Source organism: Tasmannia lanceolata, unplaced genomic scaffold (assembly GCF_043159265.1).
Source record: "Tasmannia lanceolata isolate RefF3 unplaced genomic scaffold, GAP_Taslan_0.1 ptg000012l, whole genome shotgun sequence".
NCBI classification, from domain to species: domain Eukaryota; kingdom Viridiplantae; phylum Streptophyta; class Magnoliopsida; order Canellales; family Winteraceae; genus Tasmannia; species Tasmannia lanceolata.
Genome location: NW_027518689.1, coordinates 37,871,072 through 37,894,992, shown reverse-complemented (window position 1 = coordinate 37,894,992; position 23,921 = coordinate 37,871,072). Strand labels below are relative to the sequence as shown.

The 23,921-nt window shown below is 38.8% G+C and overlaps 2 protein-coding genes across 15 annotated transcripts in view; one reads left to right on the top strand and one right to left on the bottom strand.

The window, feature by feature from the left end:
* Positions 1 to 13,488, top strand: part of LOC143888114 (DNA topoisomerase 4 subunit B (DUF810)) — a 54,120-nt gene extending 40,632 nt beyond the window's left edge. For 5 of the 14 annotated variants that reach the window (XM_077392425.1, XM_077392426.1, XM_077392424.1 and 2 more), the window contains 9 exons: positions 3,220 to 3,304; positions 7,811 to 7,945; positions 11,198 to 11,304; positions 11,431 to 11,508; positions 11,587 to 11,682; positions 11,795 to 11,890; positions 11,975 to 12,158; positions 12,835 to 13,042; positions 13,130 to 13,488. In XM_077392425.1, the coding sequence (XP_077248540.1) occupies positions 3,220 to 3,304; positions 7,811 to 7,945; positions 11,198 to 11,304; positions 11,431 to 11,508; positions 11,587 to 11,682; positions 11,795 to 11,890; positions 11,975 to 12,158; positions 12,835 to 13,001 (948 nt within the window). In that variant the 3' untranslated portion in view covers positions 13,002 to 13,042; positions 13,130 to 13,488. Of the gene's footprint in view, positions 1 to 3,219; positions 3,305 to 7,810; positions 7,946 to 11,136; positions 11,305 to 11,390; positions 11,510 to 11,586; positions 11,683 to 11,794; positions 11,891 to 11,974; positions 12,159 to 12,834; positions 13,043 to 13,129 lie in introns of those variants that run through there. The other 9 variants (XM_077392427.1, XR_013254482.1, XR_013254485.1 and 6 more) reach the window with 9 other exon arrangements.
* A 1,891-nt stretch (positions 13,489 to 15,379) lies between these two features.
* Positions 15,380 to 16,444, bottom strand: BAP2 (BON association protein 2). The gene has a single exon (XM_077391408.1). The coding sequence runs from the start codon at positions 16,215 to 16,217 to the stop codon at positions 15,711 to 15,713; it is 507 nt and encodes a 168-aa protein (XP_077247523.1). The 5' UTR covers positions 16,218 to 16,444; the 3' UTR covers positions 15,380 to 15,710.
* Positions 16,445 to 23,921: the final 7,477 nt, after the last annotated feature.

The following is a 23,921-nucleotide window of genomic DNA, read 5'->3' as shown; positions in this document are numbered from 1 at the left end:
AAGCTGCAATATACATTGCCAACAATCCAGTCTTCCATGAGCGCACCAAACATATTGAAGTGGATTGTCATTTTATCCGTCAAAGAATCCAGAAAAGAGAGATTTGCACTGTGTTTACTCGGTCAGGAGACCAATTAGCTGATATGTTTACAAAGTCCTTAAATAAGTCAAAATTGAGTGATATATGTAACAAGCTAGGAATGTATGATATTTACATTCCAGCTTGAGGGGGAGTGTTGGAATATGTAACTTGCCTAAGGGCATTTAGGACTTTGTACATTCCTTTATGTTTTAGTATAAAGATATGAGTCAGGGGGAGATTACCCTAACTCATTCATTTTCTCTCTCTAAACTTTCGGTTAACAAAGAGTAGTTACGGTATAAGGACAAGGGGAAGCAGCCTACTGCCACCTTCGCTCAGCAAGGTAGCATCTCTTGTTTTCTTTCTACCTCTGGATCATGGCTCATTGATTCAGGGGCCTCCAATCGTATCACTGGTAACAATAGTATTCTCTCTTCCTTACGGTCTTTTCTTCACCCCATTCTGTTACTTTAGCTGATGTGACTACCTCTCCTGTCTCAGGAGGTGGGGTCGTCTCTCTTTCCTCTGGTCTTTCTTTATCCTCTGCATTATGTGTTCCTACTTGTCACGTCCCGTGTTAAGTGCATTATGTGCAGCCACCACGTCCCGTGTTCGAGTCACGAAAGGGGTGACCTGTGAAAAGGGCTACCTGGAAAAAAAGGCCAGAGTGAAAGCCGTCACAGAGTGGGCTGCCGAAGACGGCAGGTGCGGAAGCGTGGTGGTATGTTACGGTCCTAAGTGGGGACCCAGCCTGGTATGGGACAGGTTTAAAGGGCCTTGCCTAATGCGTTTCATCAACTCTGCATTATGTGTTCCCACTTGTCCTTTTAATTTACTTTCTGTTAGTTAGTTAACCAAAAATCTGAATTCTTCCGTGTGCTTTCCCCTTCATATGTTTTTCAGGATCTGAAGACTTGGAAGACGAATTGTTCGGGTCGTGAGGTGAACGGTCTTTATTACATGTATCAGCCGGGGACCATTATTGCTTTACGTAGTTCCGCCCAAGCTATCGGTTGTCGTTGGGTGTTTTCTGTGAAGTATTTGCCAGACGGTACAGTGGATCGTTTGAATCCATGTTTGGTTGCTAAGGCTATACCCATTTCTTTGGCGTGGACTATATGGAGACCTTCTCGCCAGTGCCCAAGATACCCTCTGTTCGTGTAGTTATCTCCTTGGCCGTTAACCAAGGTTGGCCACTCTATCGGTTGGATGTGAAGAATGCCTTCTTACATGGTGACCTATTTGAAGAGGTATATATGGAGCAACCTCCGAGTTTTGTTGCTCAGGGGGAGATTGGTTATGTGTGTCGTCTCCGTAACGCATTATATGGGCTGAAGCAGTCTCCACGAGCATGGTTTGATAGATTCAATGAGGCCATTATGCGGTGTCTAGTCGACCATTCGGTATTCAATGCCTATTCTGATGCTGGCCATATCCTGTTGGTTGTGTATGTAGTTAACATTGTGATTACCGGGAATGATAAGACTAGTATTCAACGACTTAAAATGTGCCTTCAGACATAATTTTGTACCAAAGACCTAGGACGTCTTCGGTTTTTCTAGATATAGAGGTGGCATATTCCCGAGGTGGTCTTTCCTTGTCACAGAGGAAGTATGTTCTGGACATACCGGAAGGGATGGGGTCCTTAGGAACAAAGCCGACTGAGGTTTCCATGGACCCCAATGTGAAGCTTTATCCAGATTGGGGGGAGTTGTTGGAGTACCCTGTAGATATAAGAGGGTTGTTGGTAAATTGATTTATTTGACTGTGACTCGTCCCGACTCCCGGCATATCATATGCAGTGGGAGTAGTTAGTCAGTTATGGGTTCTCCTCGCACTTCGCTCTAGGGAGTAGGCCTGCAGATAGTTAAGTACTTGAAAAATGCTCCTAGAAAAGGCTTGTTCTTCAGGATGCATAATCATTTGAGACTTGAAGGGTTTATCAGATTGGGCAGGATCTCCAACAAATAGGAGATCAACTATAGGTTACCACACCTTTGTTGAAGGAACTTTATTATCTTGGCGGAGTAAGAACCAAGATGTGGTGGCCAGGTCGAGTGCAGAGGCAGAGTATCGAGCTATGGCTCTTACATGTGAAGAGAGCTGACCTGGTTGAGGTCCCTCCTGATGCAGATTGGTATTCCTTCTTCATCTCTAGCATCTTTGCATTGTGACAACATGGCATCACTTCATATTGCTTCTAATCCAGTGTTCCATGAAACGATGGAGCATATTGAAGTAGATAGTCACTTCGCCCGTGAAAAGCTCCAAAGTGGAGAGATAAGCAGTACCTTTACTCGGTCCGGAGATCAGCTGGCAGATGTCTTTACTGAACCATTGGGGAAGTCCAAGTTGTGAAATATATGTAACAGGTAACCCTAAGTGTTAGAAGGGTATTTTAGTCATTGTATGTAACCCTAAGTGAACGTATATATCGTCATGAATCCCCTCATATACACTCTACTTCAAGAATGTATGTAACCCTAAGTGACTAAAAATGGTCCTCATATTCTTTATTACTTCAGGAATGGTCCTCACTCTTCTTCTCTTTCACTTCTCCTCCCATGGAAAGTAGCTTACATCGAACAGAAGGTAAATAAGTCTAAATCATGATATGTTTATGTGTGGATTTGCTTTATTTTCTATTTCTTGTTCCTTGTTTTGTGGGATGCCTACCATACTTAATTAGTAACAAATAAAAACACTAGATATTTATGTTGTTTATTCATTCGTGATGATAAAACACACAAGGAAAAGCTTATCTGTATTAGAAGAGGCAGATGCTTAGTCTGCTAGTCTTTGCTTAGAGAGATTGTTATGTTTTACATAATCCTGGTTTAAGTCGCACAGTTGGGTTGTATTCTTAACTGGGATTAGCTATCCCTACTCATTTGCATAAATTTTTTTTGAAAAAATGATGATCTAACATAGTGTGCATGTATTGTGTTTATGGCCATCTTTGTTTAATAAGATTCACATCTACGTCCCTCTTGATTTTACATGTTTATGGTCATCTTTGTTTAGTAATATTCACATGTATGTCTCTCTTGATTTTATACGTGATCTTCTCTATAACTGAAATTTTAGAGTTGTCTTATAGTTTCAAGGTACTCACTCTCTTTATGCTTTCCATGCAGTACATTCAAACACAAATCAGAAAACTAGAGGACTCCATTAGGAAGCGCTGGATGCTTGTTAGACAATATGCTAATCTTATATTGAGTAAGTTATTTGTTTTTTGTGGCTGCAAATTTGCAACCTAAAATGCCTAGAGTTCCTGGTTTGGTGCTTCATGTTTTCTACATATTGCCATTTCTTGTTTGGCTTTTCAAGGCGCCCGGTTCAGTCTACTTCAACTTGGACATACACAATTTTTTTATACTAGTTTTGTAGAAAATACTGACCATAAAATTGGTAAGGAATTTTCTTCATTGATGACTTGTGAAAAATGTTGCACTGGTTCGTCGTACATGATGGATACAGCATTGATAACTTGGGTTTTTTGGATAATAAGAGTACTTTTGAGTAATTGTGGAAACAAGAGCTCACCTAGTTATTAATAAACTGTAAAAAAAAATGAGGAGCAGTTAGAAACCTAGAAACAAATCATGCGAATCAATTAGTTTACAAAACTGAACATTTAGGGGCCGTTTGGATATGCGGATTTTAGAATCTTGGATTTCCTCAAAATGACAAAATCATAGATGGGAGACGAGAGAAGAAGGAGACCGTCTGTCGTTTTCTGATTTCTCGCCCTTCTTTTCGTCAGCAAGAGAGTAGGAGATCATCCCATGTTTCCAGGTTTTAGAAATCTCAGGATGGGGGATAGATTTCTAAAACCTGGATTTCTTACTTAAAATCCAAGATTCTAAAGAGAAACGAAATGGATGGTCTCCTTCTTCTCGTCTTTCATCCAGGATTTTTAGGAAATCCAAGATTCTAAAATCCACATATCCAAACGGCCCCTTACCGACCTTGCTAAAAGTAATCCATTTAGTTTTAACTTCTATTACATAATTGATGGGGACCATCCTAGGGCACACATTCTAATTTTAAGTATCCTTCAGGTGTCTTTTAAGTTCCTTAACTTATAGGACGGGTACCACGGTCTTTTCCCACCAATATCCCTTGGTTTCTTTAAGTTGTAGGTTATTAATTTGTGGCCCACATGTTTATTATGAAAGTCTTATGTAATAGGGACATATAAGTCATTTGTAATTAATCACTTAAGTTGTTAACTTACCACAAGGGCCCATATTGAAACATAAGAGAGTGTGAGTCCTTGTATTTGTGGGACTTAAAAGTGGGTTAGTTTCAATGATGGATTTGAAGTCGTAGTTTCTTTGTAGTAGGATTAGAGTAGATAGAGCCCATATAAAAGGAGAATGAGAGTCCTAATAGTAGGGCGACTAGTCTAATTAAAGGGGTTTTAGTTAGTCAATTCCATGTGGTCACACTACTTCAAACCAACGACATGTTTGCCCGCCTTGTAAGTACTTAATCCCTTGGAAAATACAACCATACGCGACCCATGCAAAGATTTTAATTGAATAACTATCATCGTCATGTCAATCATTATATTCAACAAGGTCAAATCTTTTCAATCGGGAGATTATAATGGGGACCATCTAGGGCCCATATTCTAATTTTTAAGTGTCTTTTAGGTATCTTTTAAGTCCCTTAAGTTATTAGGTTAGGGGGGGGGGGGGGGGGGGGACCACGGTCTTTTACACTAATATTACTTGGTTTCTTTAAGTTGTAGGTACTTAAAATGGGTTTCATATATTGATTACGAAAATCCTAAGCGATATTACCATATGTCCCGCTTCTGCATTGAACTGTTGTGATAGTTATTCCTTTCCTATTGTACTAAAAGAGTAAGTTATCTCTGGTACATGTGGGGTTAGGTTATCTCAAGTATATGTAGGGCATTAAAGTAGTACAATTTAGATCTGCATCCATGCGACCGTACAGATCATGAAAAATTTCTTTCGTATAGGCTAGTCCTTCTTGAATATACTGTCATTCAAGTATATGGGATCCTTCTGACAGTTTCCCAATAAGATGTTGTAAGTCTATGTATGAACTAAAAAAACTCTGTGAGGTCTAGCCTTGTAAAATCAATGATCTCCCTGAGAAAGGAATAAAGAAGCACACCAACCAATTCTTGATGTCTGTGGGTTGCAGTAGTGCTATTAGAACAAGAATACGAGAGTATATGGTTTTAAATTTCCACCTAAACTGACAAGAAACGATCAAAATGTTTCTGTTTCCATCCCCACCGAAACACATACCGAAACCAAAATCGCAAGCGTATTAGTGGTATTCTATATCAGTATGTGTCCTTATATTTATATGATTGCATGTGAAATGTGGTGTATGTATAATGCATTAATATTTATATGAATTACATGTGAAATGTGGTATGTATTGAATTATCAGACATGTGCGACCCGACAACGCTTGTCACTAGGTGTTCAATGTTGTTAAACCAATATGGATGGTTGTCTTGCTTATGTCATGGTTTTTAAGTGTGTATTTGTACTTATTCTAGCATTACTGAAGTATCATCTTAAAATTATATCATTTGCCTATGTTTCTCTGATTTTACAAGATTTCTACGAAAATTTCCGTGGCGATTGAAATTTAAACCTTGCGGGAGAATACATAATGACTATCCTATGTTGTACATATCCACCATGGCTGAACTACCATATATTTGGAACTCAAAATGTAGAAGAATTATAAATGTGTTTGATATAGAACATGAAGTACCCACAATGGCTAAACTACCTTATACTTTTTGAAGGGCTTTGTTTCTCCATGTACCAGAACCCTACACCTCATGGCAACATGAGTACTTATTGCCTCTACCACTAGAGCATGTAGGACATTGGTTAAACTACGTTATACTTGGAACCCAAAAAAAATAAAAAACATTTATAGATAAATTTAATAAAGGACACAAACAACTATTCGCCCCATCATTAACAGTTAAGCTAATGCCATCTTTAAATGATAATTATGTTTCTGAATTTCAGTTTCTGTTCTAACAAAACTCTCCTTCTAGAGTTCCTGCTTTTTCATTCGTTAACACTTTTTACTTAGTTTGCATTTTGGTCAGATCTAAGTAGAGATATAATTAGATAATCTCTTGCTATATTAGTCTCTGGCTAAACTAGATCCGGAGTTTTTAGATGTGTAGTCTGTTTTCCCATGTATTCTGTTTCTTCCATCTACTGTTATCATTTAATATAGAAAAACGTATAACAGTTTCTTTAAAAAAACTATTAATTGATCAGACCTAGTACCTTCACTTTCTTTTTCTCGTTTTTTTTTTTCTTTTGCATATATTGTGTCCATTCTTGGCAATGTAATCTGGGGAGATGATATTTACAAATTCATTTTAAATTGTCTGGTTAACACCGGTGGTCTACATGCCATTTTTGACATTCTCCATGGATACCAGTACTTTGCATGCACCAGATACATCCCAGCCTTATTTGCACGACTCTACTTCCATATATGCAGACCGAGCTTTTCTTTCCTTCCTACCTCCTCCTTAGAGACTTGTCATTCTACTTTGAAATTAAAGTGAACCTAGCCATTACTTTAGGAGTCTTTTTTTTTGGATAATAAGACTCGTTTTGAGCAATTGTGGTAACAATGGCTCACCTACTCGTTAACTAAGTGTAAAAACTAAGATGCAGTTAAAAACCTTGAAACAAATCATATAAATCAATTAGTTTACAGAAATGGAAATTTACAGACCTCACTAAAATCATATAATCCATTTAATGTTATTTTTTTTCATTTTGCTAAATATTCGGACTAGAAACTAAGAAACTTAATATTCATTTAAAATTTAATATTACGAAAGTGTTGTGTTACTTCCATATCTAATCCTTGTCATACTAGTTTCCTATGAAATTGGGGTTTTGGTCACTAGAAATAATTTTTAATCAGGGTTTTAACCACTAGCTTCCTATGAAAGACTTTCTGGGTTCGTTAATTTGTTAATCCATGCTGCCACATGATCTAAAAGTCCAATCTGAATTTTTCGCAACGGGTGACAGGAGGTTTGGTACTTCTTTTGTTTGTATTGGGAAACTAAACCAAACACTTCTTGCTAATAATTATGGTTGTATGCATTGTCATTTTGTGCCAGAATTTCATTAACTTTGAACTCAAGCCACTACTGTGCGCAAAAAATAGAAATCTGTTTCAGTCCAGTCCATAGGTGTAAACTGGCAGTTGAAATTCCTTTTTAGGTTTTACTTAGACAAATGGTACTTCAACTCTTTCTCTGTACCTTCCCATACCTCTCTTTATCTAGTGTTTCCATTGGAACTTACAACTATTGGTGTTTCTTATCCCTTCTTCATTTGGACTTTTTTTTTCATTGGCACGTATAAATCATGGTGAATGTTACGAGCTAATGAGAAAATTCTAAAGAGGGGTGGAAAAGGACCATAGAAAGGGGGTGGAACTACCAGCTCCCTTTATTTAATTTTTATTATTTGCCTTCATTGGAGTATGGGTAAAATATTTAATATACAGCTGATGGTTTGCATTGAAACATTAGGAGCAATGATATTATTTTCATATATATATATATATATATATATATATATATATATATATATATATATATATATATATATATCTGATGTGTGTGTGTGTGTGTGTGAGAGAGACTGACATTTAGTCGTACTACTAATTCTTCAGGGAATGACCAAGTTTTGGGGGGTTCGAAACAAGAATTTCCTGCTTGTAATGAATCAGTTGATGAGCAATTTAGCACCTTTAACAACATCAGGAAAACTGCAGATGATGCAACCAAAAATATCTGTGATTTTATCGGTGAGCTAGTAAACCTAATTGTCCTTGCAACTTCGCTGTATGAAGCAATTTTTTTATGTCCATTCACCACCAGATAAGGTGCTTAAGTTTATTTTCCCTCTTTTTGGATCATCATGTATGTCTGGATAGAAAAAAATATGAGAAAAGTATTCAAGTTACTTGTACATGAGTTTGTATCTGCAATCCTCCCTTTTACATATAATTGAACAAGCTTTTATTCCTTATAGCATTTTTCATTCAATATGCATAATTAAACTTGGAATATTATGGGAAAATGACATGAAAAATGCCCTGTAATCAAGTTTCTAAAGAATAATATTTTGATAATAGAGAAAAAAGAATGAATTGCCACAAAGCCACAAAGCACATTAATATGACTAGAAAAAAGGTTAAATGCCATAAATAGAAAGGAGAAAATCTTTTGCAAAAGTTATGTTAATCACATAACGATAATTATTCATATCAATATATCATGCGTTGAGCCTGTGTTCTCATTCTAATTAATCTTTTTTTTCCCCGCTATCGTGCAATGTCTTATATCTTATGTGCCTTTAACTCGCACAATACGAACTTGTAATTGGGCTTTCCTACTTTGGATTTAGTTTGAAAGAACCCCTTGCATCACACCTCATCACCTCATCTGTACTTGGTGTTGGTGGTGTTTCTGGTTAAAATGAGTGCAATTAGTTCTACTGTTTACCTTGCTCAGCCTTTGTAGGTTACACGCATGGAGGATACGCATTTCCCAGCATGAATCTACTATCAACTGACTGGTGTGCTTAAATTCTAACATCGTAATAGCCTCCAACTCAAGGCGAAGAAAGCAAATGGGGTCAACCGGACCTCCTGGAAGGTCTGGGTATCATCCCACCATCACTCAGCAAGAGTGATGACCATCTGCTTATCCTCCCAGCGATCAATGGCAAGGAAATGCTCGAAACTCGTGGCCTTCACTTTGGATTGAACCTGGGAAGGAAGTACCTTCCACCATCTGTTGACCCCATGTAGCGTTTACTTGGTTTTTGATATGCTGAAACCTCACCCTTCTTTTGCCCCTAGTTTTCTCTACGTTGGTAAGATCGGTGGCCCAATTGCATAAACCCTAGATCCTGATTTCTTCTGATAGCAGTTTTTCGAATCTTTGAATCGATGGCAAGCAAGCCTGCAATGACAAGTGAAGCAATTGCTGTCACAGAGAAGAAGACGGACATGACCTTTGATGATATAATCAAGTTGTCTGGGAAACCTTCATCATCTAAGCCTAGCAGAAGGCCAAGGGTTTCAGATAAAAACCGGAGATTTCTAAATAGTGGTGCTTCCTAAGGGAGCTCCTCAAAGTTGCAGCTATTTATGGATTCTAGATTATCCATTAGACAGGTTGTGCTTGCTCAAAGAAGGTCGAATTTCCAAGGGAACATACCTCCTTGGCTTCTGCTTTAATTGTCAAGTACTCCTCCAAGAGATGCATGTTATAGTGACCCACAATCTATATACTGAAAAAATAAGTTTTATGAAGTTTGATATTTTGATAATATAGTAAAGAGAATGAATTGCATGGGCTAGAATTCTTCCCCTATTCCATTTTGTATCGGCATATGATCTATGGGAGGGGTGGAAGGAGGTTTGCTTTAGCATGGAAAGGAGACCATTGATGGTCCAAGTATGGGTGCCCCCATTGGAAGTAATTTTTAAAATGTACTTTGACGGTTCCAGTATGGGCAATCCCGGCCCTGCAGGCATTGGAGGTGTCTTGAGAGGTTCAAGTGGGGATATTATTTGGGCCTTCTCGGGATCGATAGGGACAACACAAATGAGGCGGAGGTAAGAGGAGCACATCAGGGCATAAAATATGTAGATAAAGCCTTGTTGAATAGAACAATCATAGGAGACTCTGTGAATGTGATACGTTGGCTGAGAGTGACGGTTTTTCCGCCGTGGCGTTTTGCTAGTTACTTTGATGAGATTTAGGACCTGATAAGAGGATCCTCAATTGTATTTAATCACGTCAGAAGATCTGCTAACAGTGAAGCAGATAGATTGGCACAGGAAGGAGTTGGGAGGCAAGGGATAGATCTATTCAATTTTTTACCCCCTTGGTTTCTATTTATTGTTTTCTCTGGCACCTTTGTTGTTCTTTTTAGCTTCTCCTTGTACTTGTTTTGGACCAACTCGGTCTCTTTTTCTTCAATGAAATGGCTACCATTCAAAAAAAAAAGAAGTAAAGAGAATGAATTGTCACGAAGCCACAAAGCACATTAACATGTTTATGAAAAAAGGTTAAACGTCATAAATATAAAGGAGAAAATTATTTGCAGAAATAACATAACGCTAAAGCTATGTTAATCATATAATGATAAGTATCCATGTCAATGTATCTTGTGTTGAGCCTGCATTCTCAGTCCAATTCAGCATCTTATTCTTGCTAACGAGCAATCACTTACATCTTATATGCTTTTTATTATGTGCATTCTAACTCTCACAAAACTAATTTGTAATTGGGCTTTTCTACTTTGGCTTTAGTTTGAGAGAACGCCTTACAGCACACCTCATCTGGGCTTGGTAGTGTCTCTGGTTAAAATGCATGCAATTAGTTCTACTGTTTACTTTGCTCCACATGGAGGATGCACATTTTCCAGCCTGAATCTACTATCAACCGACTGTCGTGCTTAAATTCTAACGTACTGATGAATATTCATACCTAAGTGGCGGTTTGGTTTCCCAAGTTGAAAATTTCGTAGGTGGGGAGGTCTCTCCTAGTGCTGTTGGAGATCTCTCACCAAGATTTGGGGCGAAAGAAAATAGTAAATTATTCATTTAACAGTGCTTAGCCACATGACTGGTGTCAAGATTAACCTAAGCCGTGCACGTTGAAACTTCTCTAACATTGGCATGTGAATATAAAACCCATACACTTAATGCAAAGGTCATGTGAGTCTACATGTTATCAAGCCTATATTAGTTTGCACTGCAGAATTTCCTTCACCATTTAATTATCTTCTTGGCCAGCTAGAAACGTGTGGTGCTTCTTATGCCTTACTACCTACCGCCCTCCTCCCTCTTCCTGTTTTTCCAACTGAATTTTGGAGTCATAGAAAGATTCTTGATCAGTAATAGAGTCAGCCACTTTATGCATGCTATCTCTATAATAATTCAAAGAATGTCGCAGGTTATACTAACAATTATTTCTGCAGGTAGAATAGTTTCAATGATAGCAAAAAGCAATAACTTATGCTTGCTACATTTCATGTCTAGGAGTGAAGGTTGTGTTCTGGGACCTGAGAGACTCATTCCTATTCTCTTTATATCGTGGAATTGTTGAAAGTTCTCGTGTGGAAAGTATTCTCCCAGAACTTGATACTGTAAGTTGATGAAATTAAAAAAGTTCTCTTGTTTCTTTTGTTTACGATGAGAACAGTAATTAAGATTTGTGTTGCTCTGTCTGAAGTGAATGGATTTCCTTTGACCCTCCTAGGCATTCAATGCAGGCCGTTGACCATATATGTGATTTGATCGTTGACACTCTTAGAGATCCAGTTGTTTTTAGCATTTGTCAAGCGTCATTGGTACTCTCTTGCCCCCTTATGTAATCTTTTAACGATTGATATTTTTGATTTGAATGTTTTATGCATATTGTTATATAGGAAGGCTATGTTTGGGTATTGTTGGATGGAGGCCCTTCACGTGCATTCGCTGACACTGATATTATAATGATGCAAGAAGATCTCAATATATTGAAGGTATGCACTTTATGTGCTTGTGATATGAAGGGGTACCTTGGGATTTTGGCTCTGGCCTTACATTTTATATGCCATTTTCTGTTTTTTTTTTCCTGTAATTTTTCCCTTGCAGGACTTTTTTGTAGCAAACGGAGAAGGCCTTCCTCGTGTATTAGTTGTGCAAGAAGCAAAATTAGCTCAGCAGATCTTGAACTTATATGCCCTTCAGGTTTTCAGCTAATGCTTGAGTTATATAACTCATACTGATATATGCATGGAATGTCCTTGTAATATATTAGCCTTTCTTTTTCAGACAGAAACCATAGTTGGAATGTTGATGTCTGCAAGCCAACAAATTTCCACGAAATCAGATTCTATGAAATCTGGAGGCAGATGTGCGGAAGATGCTGACACCTTACTCCGAGTGTTATGCCATAAGACGGACAGTAAGGCCTCTGAGTTCTTGAAAAGGCAATATCAGCTTCCAAAGTCTTCAGGTGGGCATCCATTCTCACTTAAAGTCTCTGATGCATTTTGATATGTTTTATGTTTTTTATGTTAATTACATGACATATCGCTCAAACTAACATTCAGAAGTACATATTTGGTACATGCACTACATGCACCCAAAAAGATCTGAGAATTATACAATGCTTTCGGAATAGATGTGTATTTTTCATAGACCTTGCGAATGTGAGATGTTTTTCTAAGCCATTTTAATTTCACTAGTACTGTCTTTTTTTACTTCTGCTTATAATTAGACTGTAACTCCTTTTCTTCAATTTCTTGTGCTCTCATGTGCCTCTATCCATGGTTTTAAATTTCGTCCGAAATCTGAAATTTTGGATTTCGGTCGAGACCGAAACCGACATTCCAAAACCGAAATTGGAGAAACGTACAAAATTTCAGAAATTTTGGCCGAAAAATATTAATTTTTTATTCCTTTCCCAAATTTCAGCTGAACTTACCGAAATTTCGGCCCAAAAAATCGACATTTCGGGTGTCTTTACCAAATTTGGGCCGAAATTTCGGGATTTCGGCTGAAATTTCTGTTTTGACTAGGTCCAAAATTTATGCTGAAACCGAAACTTCAAACCATGCCTCTATCAATGCTTCAGTCCATGACTATTAAGTTAAACATTTATTGAACAGCCCTGATTATCATTTTCACAGATTATGAGGACACTCCAAGAAAAGGATCAACTTCACTATCGCCCCTTATGTCGGATCTACTGAAAAGAAGCACATCATTCCGCTGGGCCGAGGGCCAGACAAGCTTTGGGACAATAAAGAAGAAGCTTCAGAAAGCTACCTCTGAAATCAAGCATGCAGCACGGTGAAAACGAATGCTGCCTAATAATGGCTGGTGTAACACTACCTGGTAAGCCTTTTTATTTTTATCTTGCAACTGGTTTTAAACCCAGATCTGTGTTCCAATTGTATAACTCTTTGAAATGGTATTGTCAAGATATAGATGACCCAAATACAGCCCGAAGGGGTCGTTGGATGTTGCAGATTCCGGGAATGAAGCCACAAGCATGCCCGTGCATTTGAGATAATATTGTAAACATTGGGCTGATCTTACTTTCATTTGCAGTTGGGTGCCTTCTTTGAGTCCTAAAGCTTTATGCTGTTCAACTCTTTTGAGTTGTCTTGTTCAAGTTGGAGTTGTACTTGGCCATTTGGCATGTTCTTAGGAAAATAGTTTGAGGAGGACTATTGGCGGTAAGGGTGTAATCAGACTCTAATTCTGTATTGATTTTATCCTATAAAACCAGCTACTGTTTGTGTTGAGGTGCTCCTCTGGCAAAAGTAATTTTTCTTTCATATTTTGCTTTATTCTTGCCTGGTCTTAACATTCTTACAGCTACATCTGCATGCACACTGAACCTCCAATTAATAACAGGTCCCAAACAGAGTAGTAGTAGTGAAAGCCCACAATTCCACAGGGTGCTATGGGCTACAAAGCCTTCGTAACCAGCATTGAGAGTCAAATTACGTGTACTAGTGAAACATTTTTTTTTACTCCTCTTTCTTTCTAGTGTTGTTGACCTTCTTGTTTTTTTTATTAAGACTAGCATTCTCGTCATGAATAAACAGTTGTGTTTTTTTTTTTTTTTTTTCATTTATCAATGACTTCAAAAGTATGTTGCTGACAACCTACGCTGGGCTGGACTTTAAATTGAGGAGAGGATGCTGATATCAAAACATGGGGCGAAGCAAATTGATTTTGATTTAGAGAAAAGAGTTCCTACTATCTACAGTAGATAAATTATCTACTCCCTAGGCTTAAAAAATAGTGGGGACACATTGGTTGGGTGATCCAAAGCATCCATTTGATGGGCCCTCATATAGAGATAGGGTGTGCCCAAAAGATCATCTCAACCCTTCGATTTGTGGAGGTAAAAATGGACGGGTATAAACCTTTACAAATCTGTCCATTTCTTTGCTTCCTTTTTTCCAGAGAAATGTTTTTCTTGTGATCCAAACAGGGCCTAAAGGGGGTGCTAGTAACCGATTCCTTCTTAACAAGCGATTGTCTGACTGCATTTTTAGGTGGACAAAAAAGGCTACCGTGAGGAAATTTGTTAGAAGACTTGTTTGGGCTGCTACTCTAGTCCTCTCTCTTGATTTGTTAGAAGACTTGTTTGGGCTGCTACTCTAGTCCTCTCTCTGACTCGTCTTCTCAAATGTTCAATACCTGGTTACGTTTCATACATACCACATGATTTTCTCGTTCAGGATGTAACAGCAACAGAATTTTTTGTTGTCCACACTAGTTCAACAGGTTTGATTATGTACACTAGGGATTGATTTCACAGAAAGCCATTTCACGGCTCACTTTTGCAGGAGAGAACAGCCTCACAGGCTCAATTTTTAGCTGATTTTGTCTTATTCATTTCTCAACTGAGATAGGTGTTCTCGCAAAAGTGGGTCGCGAAAGGGCTTTCATGAAATTGCCTAGTAAATCCCTTTATTTTAATATAATTATTTTTTTCAAAAAAAAAATAAAAATAAAAATTGGTCCTGTGCTTTGCCATGGCCCCCTTCCATCGGCCATTCTTCTACATAGCATTGGCGTGTCATTATCCAAACCTCTCATCCTATGTTGTGATAAAATTGGTGCGTTTTATATGACGATCAATCTTGTGTTTTGAGGAAGCATATTGAACTAGACTATCACTGATAACGAGAATTTATATGATGGGCGGCCGTGAAAACACGTGTAGTGTAAAAAATAGTCGGTACGGCCCACTTTTTTTGATGATCCAAACCGTTCATCTGTTTGGATCATCGAAAAAAGTGGGCCGTACCTACTTTTTTAGACTTCACGGCCACCCATCATATAAATTCTCCACTTATAACATCCTTATGTTAATAACCAAGGAGAGATAATGGATTGATGAGATCTGCGAAGGGACTCCGCTCTGTGGTATCCCATTCTTTTAGGGTGTAAAAAGCGCAAAAGTGAGAAAATTTAGAAATGGATCGATGGGTCGGGTGACCCAACAAGATTTTAGGAATTCCCTTTTTTTTTCATTCCCTACCTCTAAAAAAGCTTTAGAAGCCAAATACAAGCAGTTTGTGCAATTATTAAGACATGTTAGTTCCATCAGTAGGCAAAATGTATTGTGCCATTTTATATTTATGTGAAGCATTAGGCCATTATCATTTCAACTTTCTAGCATCCATTGACACAGACAAAGAATATTCACAGTTTATTTCTCCACCAATCTTTTTATTTTCTCTAAAACCAAAAAGAAAGAAAAATAAGCACCACCAACCCTTTCACTTATGCACTAATGCACACATTACACCAATCACTTGTACTAAGTCCCTGTTTATCTTCAATTTTGAGAACCCACACTGATAATTGGACTCAAATTTGCTTTTAACTCTGACTCCAATAATCAGTATTGGACTCAAATTTACTTTCTATTTTGAGCCCAAGAATCAGTTTCGGACCCACAGAATTCGAGTCCAATAATCAGTTTTGGACTCACAATCTATTCTCAAAAATTCAAAACAAACGGGACCTAACCGTAAAATCAATATCCGGCTTTCGCCACAGGCATCCCAACCGCTAACCCGCTACGACAATTCTTTTCTCGGCCCGAAACTGATACCGACGGAGTCCAAATCGGCCGAAACTGATATTCCGGGTCCACCAACCGAACCGCTAAATTCACGATACCGTTACGCTCTCCGTCCCGTCCTCTCAAACGATAGCTTAGAAAGTGAATAAGGTAAGCCGGTACGTAATCTTCCAAAATATCGGACATTGGAATCCGGCACGTTCCCACCACCGTAGAACTCCCGAAACCGGTCTTACAATTAACGTCGACGGTGAATGATCGAACGGAATCCGGCAATGCCAGCTGTAACTTCTCGTTCCATGAAGGGTAGCTCCCACCGTCACGATCTACGCTCGTTGATTGGTAATTAACGGAGTCCGATCGGACGGTCACGAATGTGTTCTTTTTTATCCAACGGTTGGCGATCTTCAGGCCCTCTGCAGAGATGACTGTGATATCTAAACAACGTGATTTCTCCATCTGTTATTATTAATTTTCTGTTCTAGGATTGGATTGAATGGCAAGAATTCATCATATTTATAAATGATAGAGAAGGTGAAGGTGTCTTGAAGGAAAGGGGAAATCAGGTAGTAGTTTCTCTCGTGGAATCCTTGTTTGAAGGGTTACTATTAATCTATTAATAGTGGGAAAAGGAGATCGATATTGGCACTACCGTGTTTTGATAATTTCACTAAAATATCTTGTCTTTTATTATTTAAACAGCTGTCAAAGGTTATTGCTGTTTTAATAAGTCTGTGCAATTATTAAAACAGGTAGTGCCAATATCAGTAGGCTTAACTCTCGTTGACTAGGTCAAACCCATAGACCATAGTCTTTCACTCCTTTCCTATATTGGTTTGGTTTGGTTTCTACGTCTAAGCGGTTCAAAGTTCAAATATTTTGAATTTTTTGTGTGTTTAGTTTTATAAACACAATGATCCAAATAAAAACAGTGACAACCAGTTCCTCTGTATCATATCTAGACCTGGCAAACGCGACCCGTGCCCGCGGGTCGACCTGACCCACCCGCAAATTTGCGGGCACGGGTCTGAGTTTTAGTGACCCGTCAAAACTAACCCGCGGGTGACCCAACCCTCAAAAACACGGGTCGGGTCGGGTCGGGTCAACCCGCGGGCACCCGCTTTTTTAAGGGTGGTGATTTTGTTATGCTAATCTAGTTAGATGACTTTTTTTTCTAATGCCAAGGATGGTGATTTTGTCATGCTAATCTATTTTTTTAAGGGTTTGATGCCTGAATAGGTTATGACTAGCACCATAGGTTGATCCCAACCCTCCGATTTGAATGTTAGAGGGTTGATCACTTGATCCTAACCCTCTATAGATCGGAGGGTTAGGATCAACCTATTGAAATGATTTTTGGGGCAACACCTGTGGGCCATCTAATGGACAGTTTGGATCATCCCACGGTGCCGGCCATACCGCCCTCATCAAAATCCAGTGATAACATTTCCCAAAATAAGCAACTATTTGAATTTGCGGGTTGACCCGGCCCACCCGCGGGCACCTAAATTCTTACCCGCAAAAATGCGGGTCATTTCCTCACCCGACCCGTGTGACCCGCACCCGCATCACCCGCGGGTTGACCCGGCCCGACCCACCCGTTTGCCAGGTCTAATCATATCATTGGTAGAGAGGACTAGCATTGAAGACCGTTGAGCAAAAATCTCGCAGAAAAGTATTGTTAAGGAGGGGTTAGTCGCACAGGATTTTAATGCACGGACATTAATATCCGGAGTTCTCCGTATTGTCCATGACTCTTTGGGGACTTGGACTTTAATGTGCGGACACTTGGGATTTTTGGGACTCCAGCGGGGACTTTTTAGAGTCATGCGGATATTGAAATCACCCGATAGTCATCAACAAATACATGAATTTGAAGCCCTAGAGTTTTAATAATCAATTTTTATTATGATCCCGAGGATTTGTGGGCCCTACTAAAATATCTAAGTAATATCTTGCATTCGTGGGTCTTTCTAAAGTAGTCATTACACTATGGATAGGGTCATAGGCTCATCTGTCTAGGCCAATAATGTTATTTGTTAGATTGATCTGAGTCGTCCACTTGATAGGGCTTGAAAAATCAGAGTTGGAAATTGTAAAGCAAAATGAGAAAATCTTAGGATTTAATTATAGGAAAGCCTTGCAGCATAAGAAGGCAAAACTTCAGTTTGAAATGGTATGCAAGGATGAAGCTCTTCTCCGGGAGTTTTTGAGCAATTTTTTTCCATGAGAAATAGTTTCATGGAAGAAATTACATCAAAAACACATCCTCAACACTTTTGGAACCTAAGAAAAAGAAATCCACATTATATATACGCTGAACTGTGTGAGAAAAGAAGTACAGAAAGTCCATTCCAATCATCCACATCATACATGGCTGTGTAAGAAAGGGACTGCAGTGAATGTTGACATACAAAGAAGAATTCAATCTCTTAATCAATTTGCATTATAGCAACAAACCTAAATCAAATGATAGATCAAAAAAAGGAAAACCAGTTTTCAGAAATCAGGTTTAAAAGTTCTCAAGGTTCATAAAATAGGATTGCTTGCCGTTGGAACAGAACCTGGGTTTATAGAGTTTGTAACAAAACATCAGCTCTGGTGATCAGCTAGGGTTTGTATTGGAAGATGGGATTAGGGTTCAGAAGGTCTCCAAATGGAGTATCAAAATCCCTCTCCTAGATCGAATAAGATTAAAATGCCTCAAGTAGACCCTTGTGAAATGGAGAGAGAGAGAGAGAGAGAGAGAGAGAGAGAGAGAGAGAGAGAGAGAGACCTGGATGCCTGGAGAAAAAAAAACTAAAACAGATGATGAAATGGAAAACCAAAATCGTATGGAGTGACCTGCTTGCATGGAGAACCAAAATCACCCATCCTTCTACGAGATTAGGGGAGAGACGGGGTTGTGGGTTTATCCTTAAAGTTACACCTATTTGTGGTGAACATTATGATCGAGCTTTTTACTTATAACTCGGAACTTTAAGTTCGCGCCTCATGTAAAGTTCGTGACTCTCCGAATTTTCGACTAAGGGTGTATTTATCAGTTCCCGAAAAAAGTCATCTACGACTAACGCTGGATTCTCTAAATCCGCCAAAGATCCCGTAAATGCATCCCTACTAACCACCCATTAAGGGGCTGATACAATCCATCAAACTACCCAGAATGGGCCCACTGTTTTTGCAAAAGTTCCCCATGGAGATTGCCAAAACTTTGATGAACAACGAATCAGAATTGAGAAATTAGGCACCAGATGTAGTTTACAAAAACAGGATTATAGGTGAGGATGGAAGCTCTGATCTTCTTATAAAATGAAGATGAATGTTGGGCTGCAGTGGCAACAGGTTTTAACCTTAGCTGTTTTTCTTTTTGTTGAAATGCATTTCACCTGAGAGAGGGAGCTGTTCTTATAGACAACATGTTTCGCCCTTGCTTCTTCTTCTTGGGATGCCTTTGGGACGTATGTGAAAGTGGCCGGGAAAGGAGGAAGGGGGGAGCAGGAAGGTGGAAAGGAGAGAGGGTTGAAGGGCAATCTCCCTCATCGTTCACAACATTCTTGACCAAGTTATAGTTCAAGGGGACTCTTAATGTTATAAATGGTTTAAGGGGAGTCTCCCTCATCCTTTGCGGTTCGCTCAATGGATAGATGAGATCTTGGATAGAGTGGAGGGATCCTTCATCTCTATGTAAGAAGATTGGCGAATAGGGAGGTGGATTGTCTAGCAAAGGAGGATGTCTCAAGGGCGGCCTTGGAAATGTTTGATTTCCTCCCCCCTTGAGGGGTTATGTTTTGTAGCCTTGTTTTTTTATTCCTTCGTTGTATCTTGATCATCTCGATCACCCGGCTGATCCTCCGGTTCTCATTTTATTCAAATTTAATTCTTTACGGTGAAAAGAGTGAAAAGAGTGAAATATCTTTTTTAAGGAAATCTCTTGCCTCTTTTTTCTTTTTGTAAAAGCATCTCGACCATAAGAATCGTAGACAGTCTTGGGGTGCTGACCAAATGTGTGGAAATTTTTTTCTTTTATAAGACTTTTTCCTTTTTCTGGCTGGTTAAATGCCGTTAATGAGAATAGTAATTCACTATTCTTAACAATAAGTCCTGGAGACTTATTGGTTCATCATGCTATTGCTCTAGATTTGCATACAACCACACTGATCTTAGTAAAAGATGCTTTAGACGCACATGGTTGGAGACCCATTGCACTAGAAAGATACACTCACCACCCTAGAACGATCTTCCTTTAAAGGATAGAGACACTCTCTTGAGGGTTACGTATAATTTTGAGTCCAATAATTGGTTTTGGACTCACAATCGGTTGTCATAATCTTAAACGAGAATGGCTAGAAGATGAGAGATTAGAAAGAGGTTGTTAGCCAAAGTTTGCAAACCCTGGTCACTTTCTCAAGGCATGTTTTGATGACTACACACACAATATGTAATTTGATATTAGTTATTATACCAATGAGTTTAAGTGTGTTTATGTATTCTTCTTGAAGGTCAAATTGGAATACATAAAGGCATGGATCAAGACATAAAGATTGGAGCATAGAGCCAAAGGAAGAGGAAGTAGATCCATGGAGCAAAAAGAAGATTAAAGGCATGAATGAAGAAATGAAGACCCGAAGATCATTTGTCAAGTCTTATATTGTAAAACTAATCCCTTAAGTGTACTTGTGGTTGATGGCATTAGGATAGATTAAAGAAGGCTAATCAAAACTAGACTGTCTGGCACGCAATTCTAAAAGGCAAGATTGTGCAAAAATATAAAAACCAACTGAAATAGCCTTCACAGATGACCGTTGTTTAGAACGATCGACCGAAGCCTGTCCACGGTCGGCCGTGCACAAGGTTCCTCGAATTCCAGCTACATAAATCATTCTTGGTGTCGAGAGAGAAAATCTCTTCATTAAGTTACTGTGTGGTTGATGATATTCTCAAAAATTACTTAATGGTCCCTTTGGATCTTTGGCATTGAAATCAAAGAAAATTCCAATTCAAACGAGATGGGTTAGGAGTATCTTTCACCATAGATGCCGTTTAGAAGCTTGAAGTCCGACGAGTCTTCAATCTTTTCCAAGCATGGTGAAGGCCTAGAAAAGCGAAAAGCCTCTTTGTTTTTCTCTTCCTTCACATACCACTCGGTCTATGGAAAACCTCTCTTTGAGGAAACTCTCAATCTCTCGATTGCTCTCAAGTTCGTAGTGGTAGGAAGAGGGGTCAAGGGTTTCTTTTATAGGCAAAAAGCTCCAATAGAGCTTCCCTTAATTGCCCAAATTCGTTTGGCAATTATACTCAAAATAGAAAGTGTAATTTGAGGTAACTTTCCTTCTCCAAACATTTCCAAAGTCAAGGGATTATCCTATAGATATGAAAGGTTGCTTAGAATGCAAAGCCACACCAATTTTAGCAACTCTAGAACTTAGAAACCATGTTCTAGAATTCTCAACAAGAAGGAAACTTCAAGTTTGGAAACTCCAAACTTTAGGAAAATTTCAACAGTTGAATAAGAACTAGAATGAGCTATAAGCTTGCTACAACCGGTGAATCAGGAAATACTACAGTTTAATGATATGATACCAACGGGATCTCTCTGTTTTGCAGAATCCTAAAGTCTAAATGCCACTTGAATGGTGGCTTGGTCAAGGACGACCTCTTAATACGTATCTGAAATGAAGCCTGCGAAATGATTCAGTCTTTCAAGACTTAACTCATCTTAATTTCAAGAACAGGTGTAAATAGAGAAGAGGATAATTACCACGTTTGGCTGCCACAAAAATTTCTTTTATTGTAAACTAGTGTCTCCATGTGGTGAGAGATGGGTAGGATGGGTGAAGTGACCAAAAATCAGGAAACTAGAGTCTTCAGGTGGTGAAAAGTGGCTAAAAATTAGGAAACAAAAAACTCTACTCAAAATAGGATCGACTTCTTCCTGATTTTTAGCCATTTCTCACCCCTCATCTCAATAGTGCCCTCTCACATAACTCCTCCCACCTGCTCCATCTGTCTCTTACCACTTGGAGATGCTAATTTATCATGAGAAAAAGGGAGATGATTTCAGCACAACCTTGTCTTGATACATGCATGCTCCTAGCTTGTCGTTTAGTATTTAATTGCCTTGTAAGTGCTTTTTGAGAATAGTAATAACCTTTTTACAGCTCTTTAAGGCCATGTTTGCATACACACAAGATTTAGATTTGGCTTTCTCACATTTGCAGTTGAGATTTGGAATTGGATCATATTCTCAGATTTCCAAATCAGCTACAGCAGTGAAAAAAAAATTAGATTTTCAAATCTGTTCTGCAAGACATTATTTGGAAATCAATATTTGTGGCAATTACCTTCACCCTCACTGCTCTTTGACCTTGCTGCAGCAGCAGCGAGATGTCCCTCCCTCCCTCGTACAACATGAGCATTAGGATGAGTGACTTATTTTTGTTCCAATACTCAAATTCAAATCCAAATCTAAATACAAAAACATGAGGTATCTAAACGTGGCCTAAGTGCTAAAATACAAGCTATGTGCACCCATGTATCAAAAGATGTTTGTGTTGAAATCATTCCCCGAAAACAATTTCCTGCAGCCAGACATGGCCTATGTGAATTTTGTTGGATTTTAGATCTTTCTTTGTACACTTGGCATGTTAGCTCACTAGTGGACGAGAGAGAGAGAGAGAGAGAGAGAGAGAGAGAGAGAGAGAGATGGGTTGGGCAGGGTCCCACAGCCGGTATGTAGTCTACTCTAAACTCACTAGAGGGGGGCGTCCCAAGGAAAAAATTGGGACGAATATATCAGTTGCCTGTACTTATATAGAAAGGTCTCTTATATACGTCTCTAGAATCTCTAGATTTATCTGAACTCAAAACCATCACTCTCTCTCGCGTCGGGCTGAGGCCAACCAGTACCTGACCTGAGTTCCAACTCGACGAGGTTCGACCCGACCCAAGGAACCTTTTTGCCAACCCGAACCGACCCAACCCAAGATTTGAAGCTTAAAAAATAAAATAAAAATATTAAAAATGCCGGGTCAGGTTGGCCAAGCCCTCAACCCGACCTCGACCTGAACTCAACCCAACCCGACTTTTTTTCAGGTTGAACCCGTCGGGTTCGGGACTAGCACGCCCGAGTTGCACTCCTATCACTCTCTTCCTATTGGATCAAATATAGAGGGGTGGCACACATGTTGTATCCCTATTACACGATGCAATGCACTTAAGTACACATATTTTTCAAAGAGTGCCCCAAATTTCATTTCAATAGGATGACTCTAGCCCTCCGTCCTGTACATGTTCTATAATTTGCCGTCACTTCACAAATCGTAATGAAGAATGTGCGGGGCATCAAATCTTATTCTTTTGGAATAATTTTGGTGTTTTTAGAAAGATTTTTCGATTACATATCTAAAGAGCCCAAGATTACACGATTTGGATTTGATTTGGCTAAGTCATAAGCATTTTAAGGATGTAGTATAAGTAGATTACGGGATTATTATTTTAAGAAAGTTTTAGTCATGTTTTTTCCTTTTATTTATGTTGCTTTAGTTAAACGAATAAGAATAATTGTTAAGCAAGTATTTATGGTTGCTATTCTTAACTTTTGACTCTCTATATTATGTAATGGCATTATGTAATGGCATGAAGAAAGAAAAGGAGATTGAATAAAGTCTAATTTTGGAAAATCACATCTAAGAGAGCATTAGCTCTTCCACATGTTTTCTCCAAACCTTGGCATGGGTTTTCAAACCGCAGGAGATTATTTTAGTGTTGATCTTTATCTTGGTGTTACATCTCACGCTCCCTACGTCAAGAGCCCATAGGATCAACCTAATGGATCATTGAAGGGCCACCGTAGTTATAAAATCTCTTAAATCTTGCTATAAAACCCGATAATGAGATGACCCTTGAAAAAGGATCACGTTTTTGGAAAGAAAAGTAGAAAGGAATATCCGTCGTAGCATTTTCGCTTGTTTTGGGCACTGCAGCCCAACAGTTTCTTCCCTAACCTTTGTGACATTGCTCAATATAATAATAATAATAGCGAGGCCGTTCGCCTTCTATCTACACAATTCCCATTCTTTTTCTTCCATGGTTCGGTACTCTGAGATTAATAAAATAAGATTTTTCCTCAGCTTTTTCTCCGTCTTGCTAGAAAGTAACACAAAA

Coding starts and splice junctions, on each gene's coding strand:
- BAP2 (XM_077391408.1), bottom strand. CDS start 16,217: ATGGAGAAATCACGTTGTTTAGATATCACAGTCATCTCTGCAGAGGGC.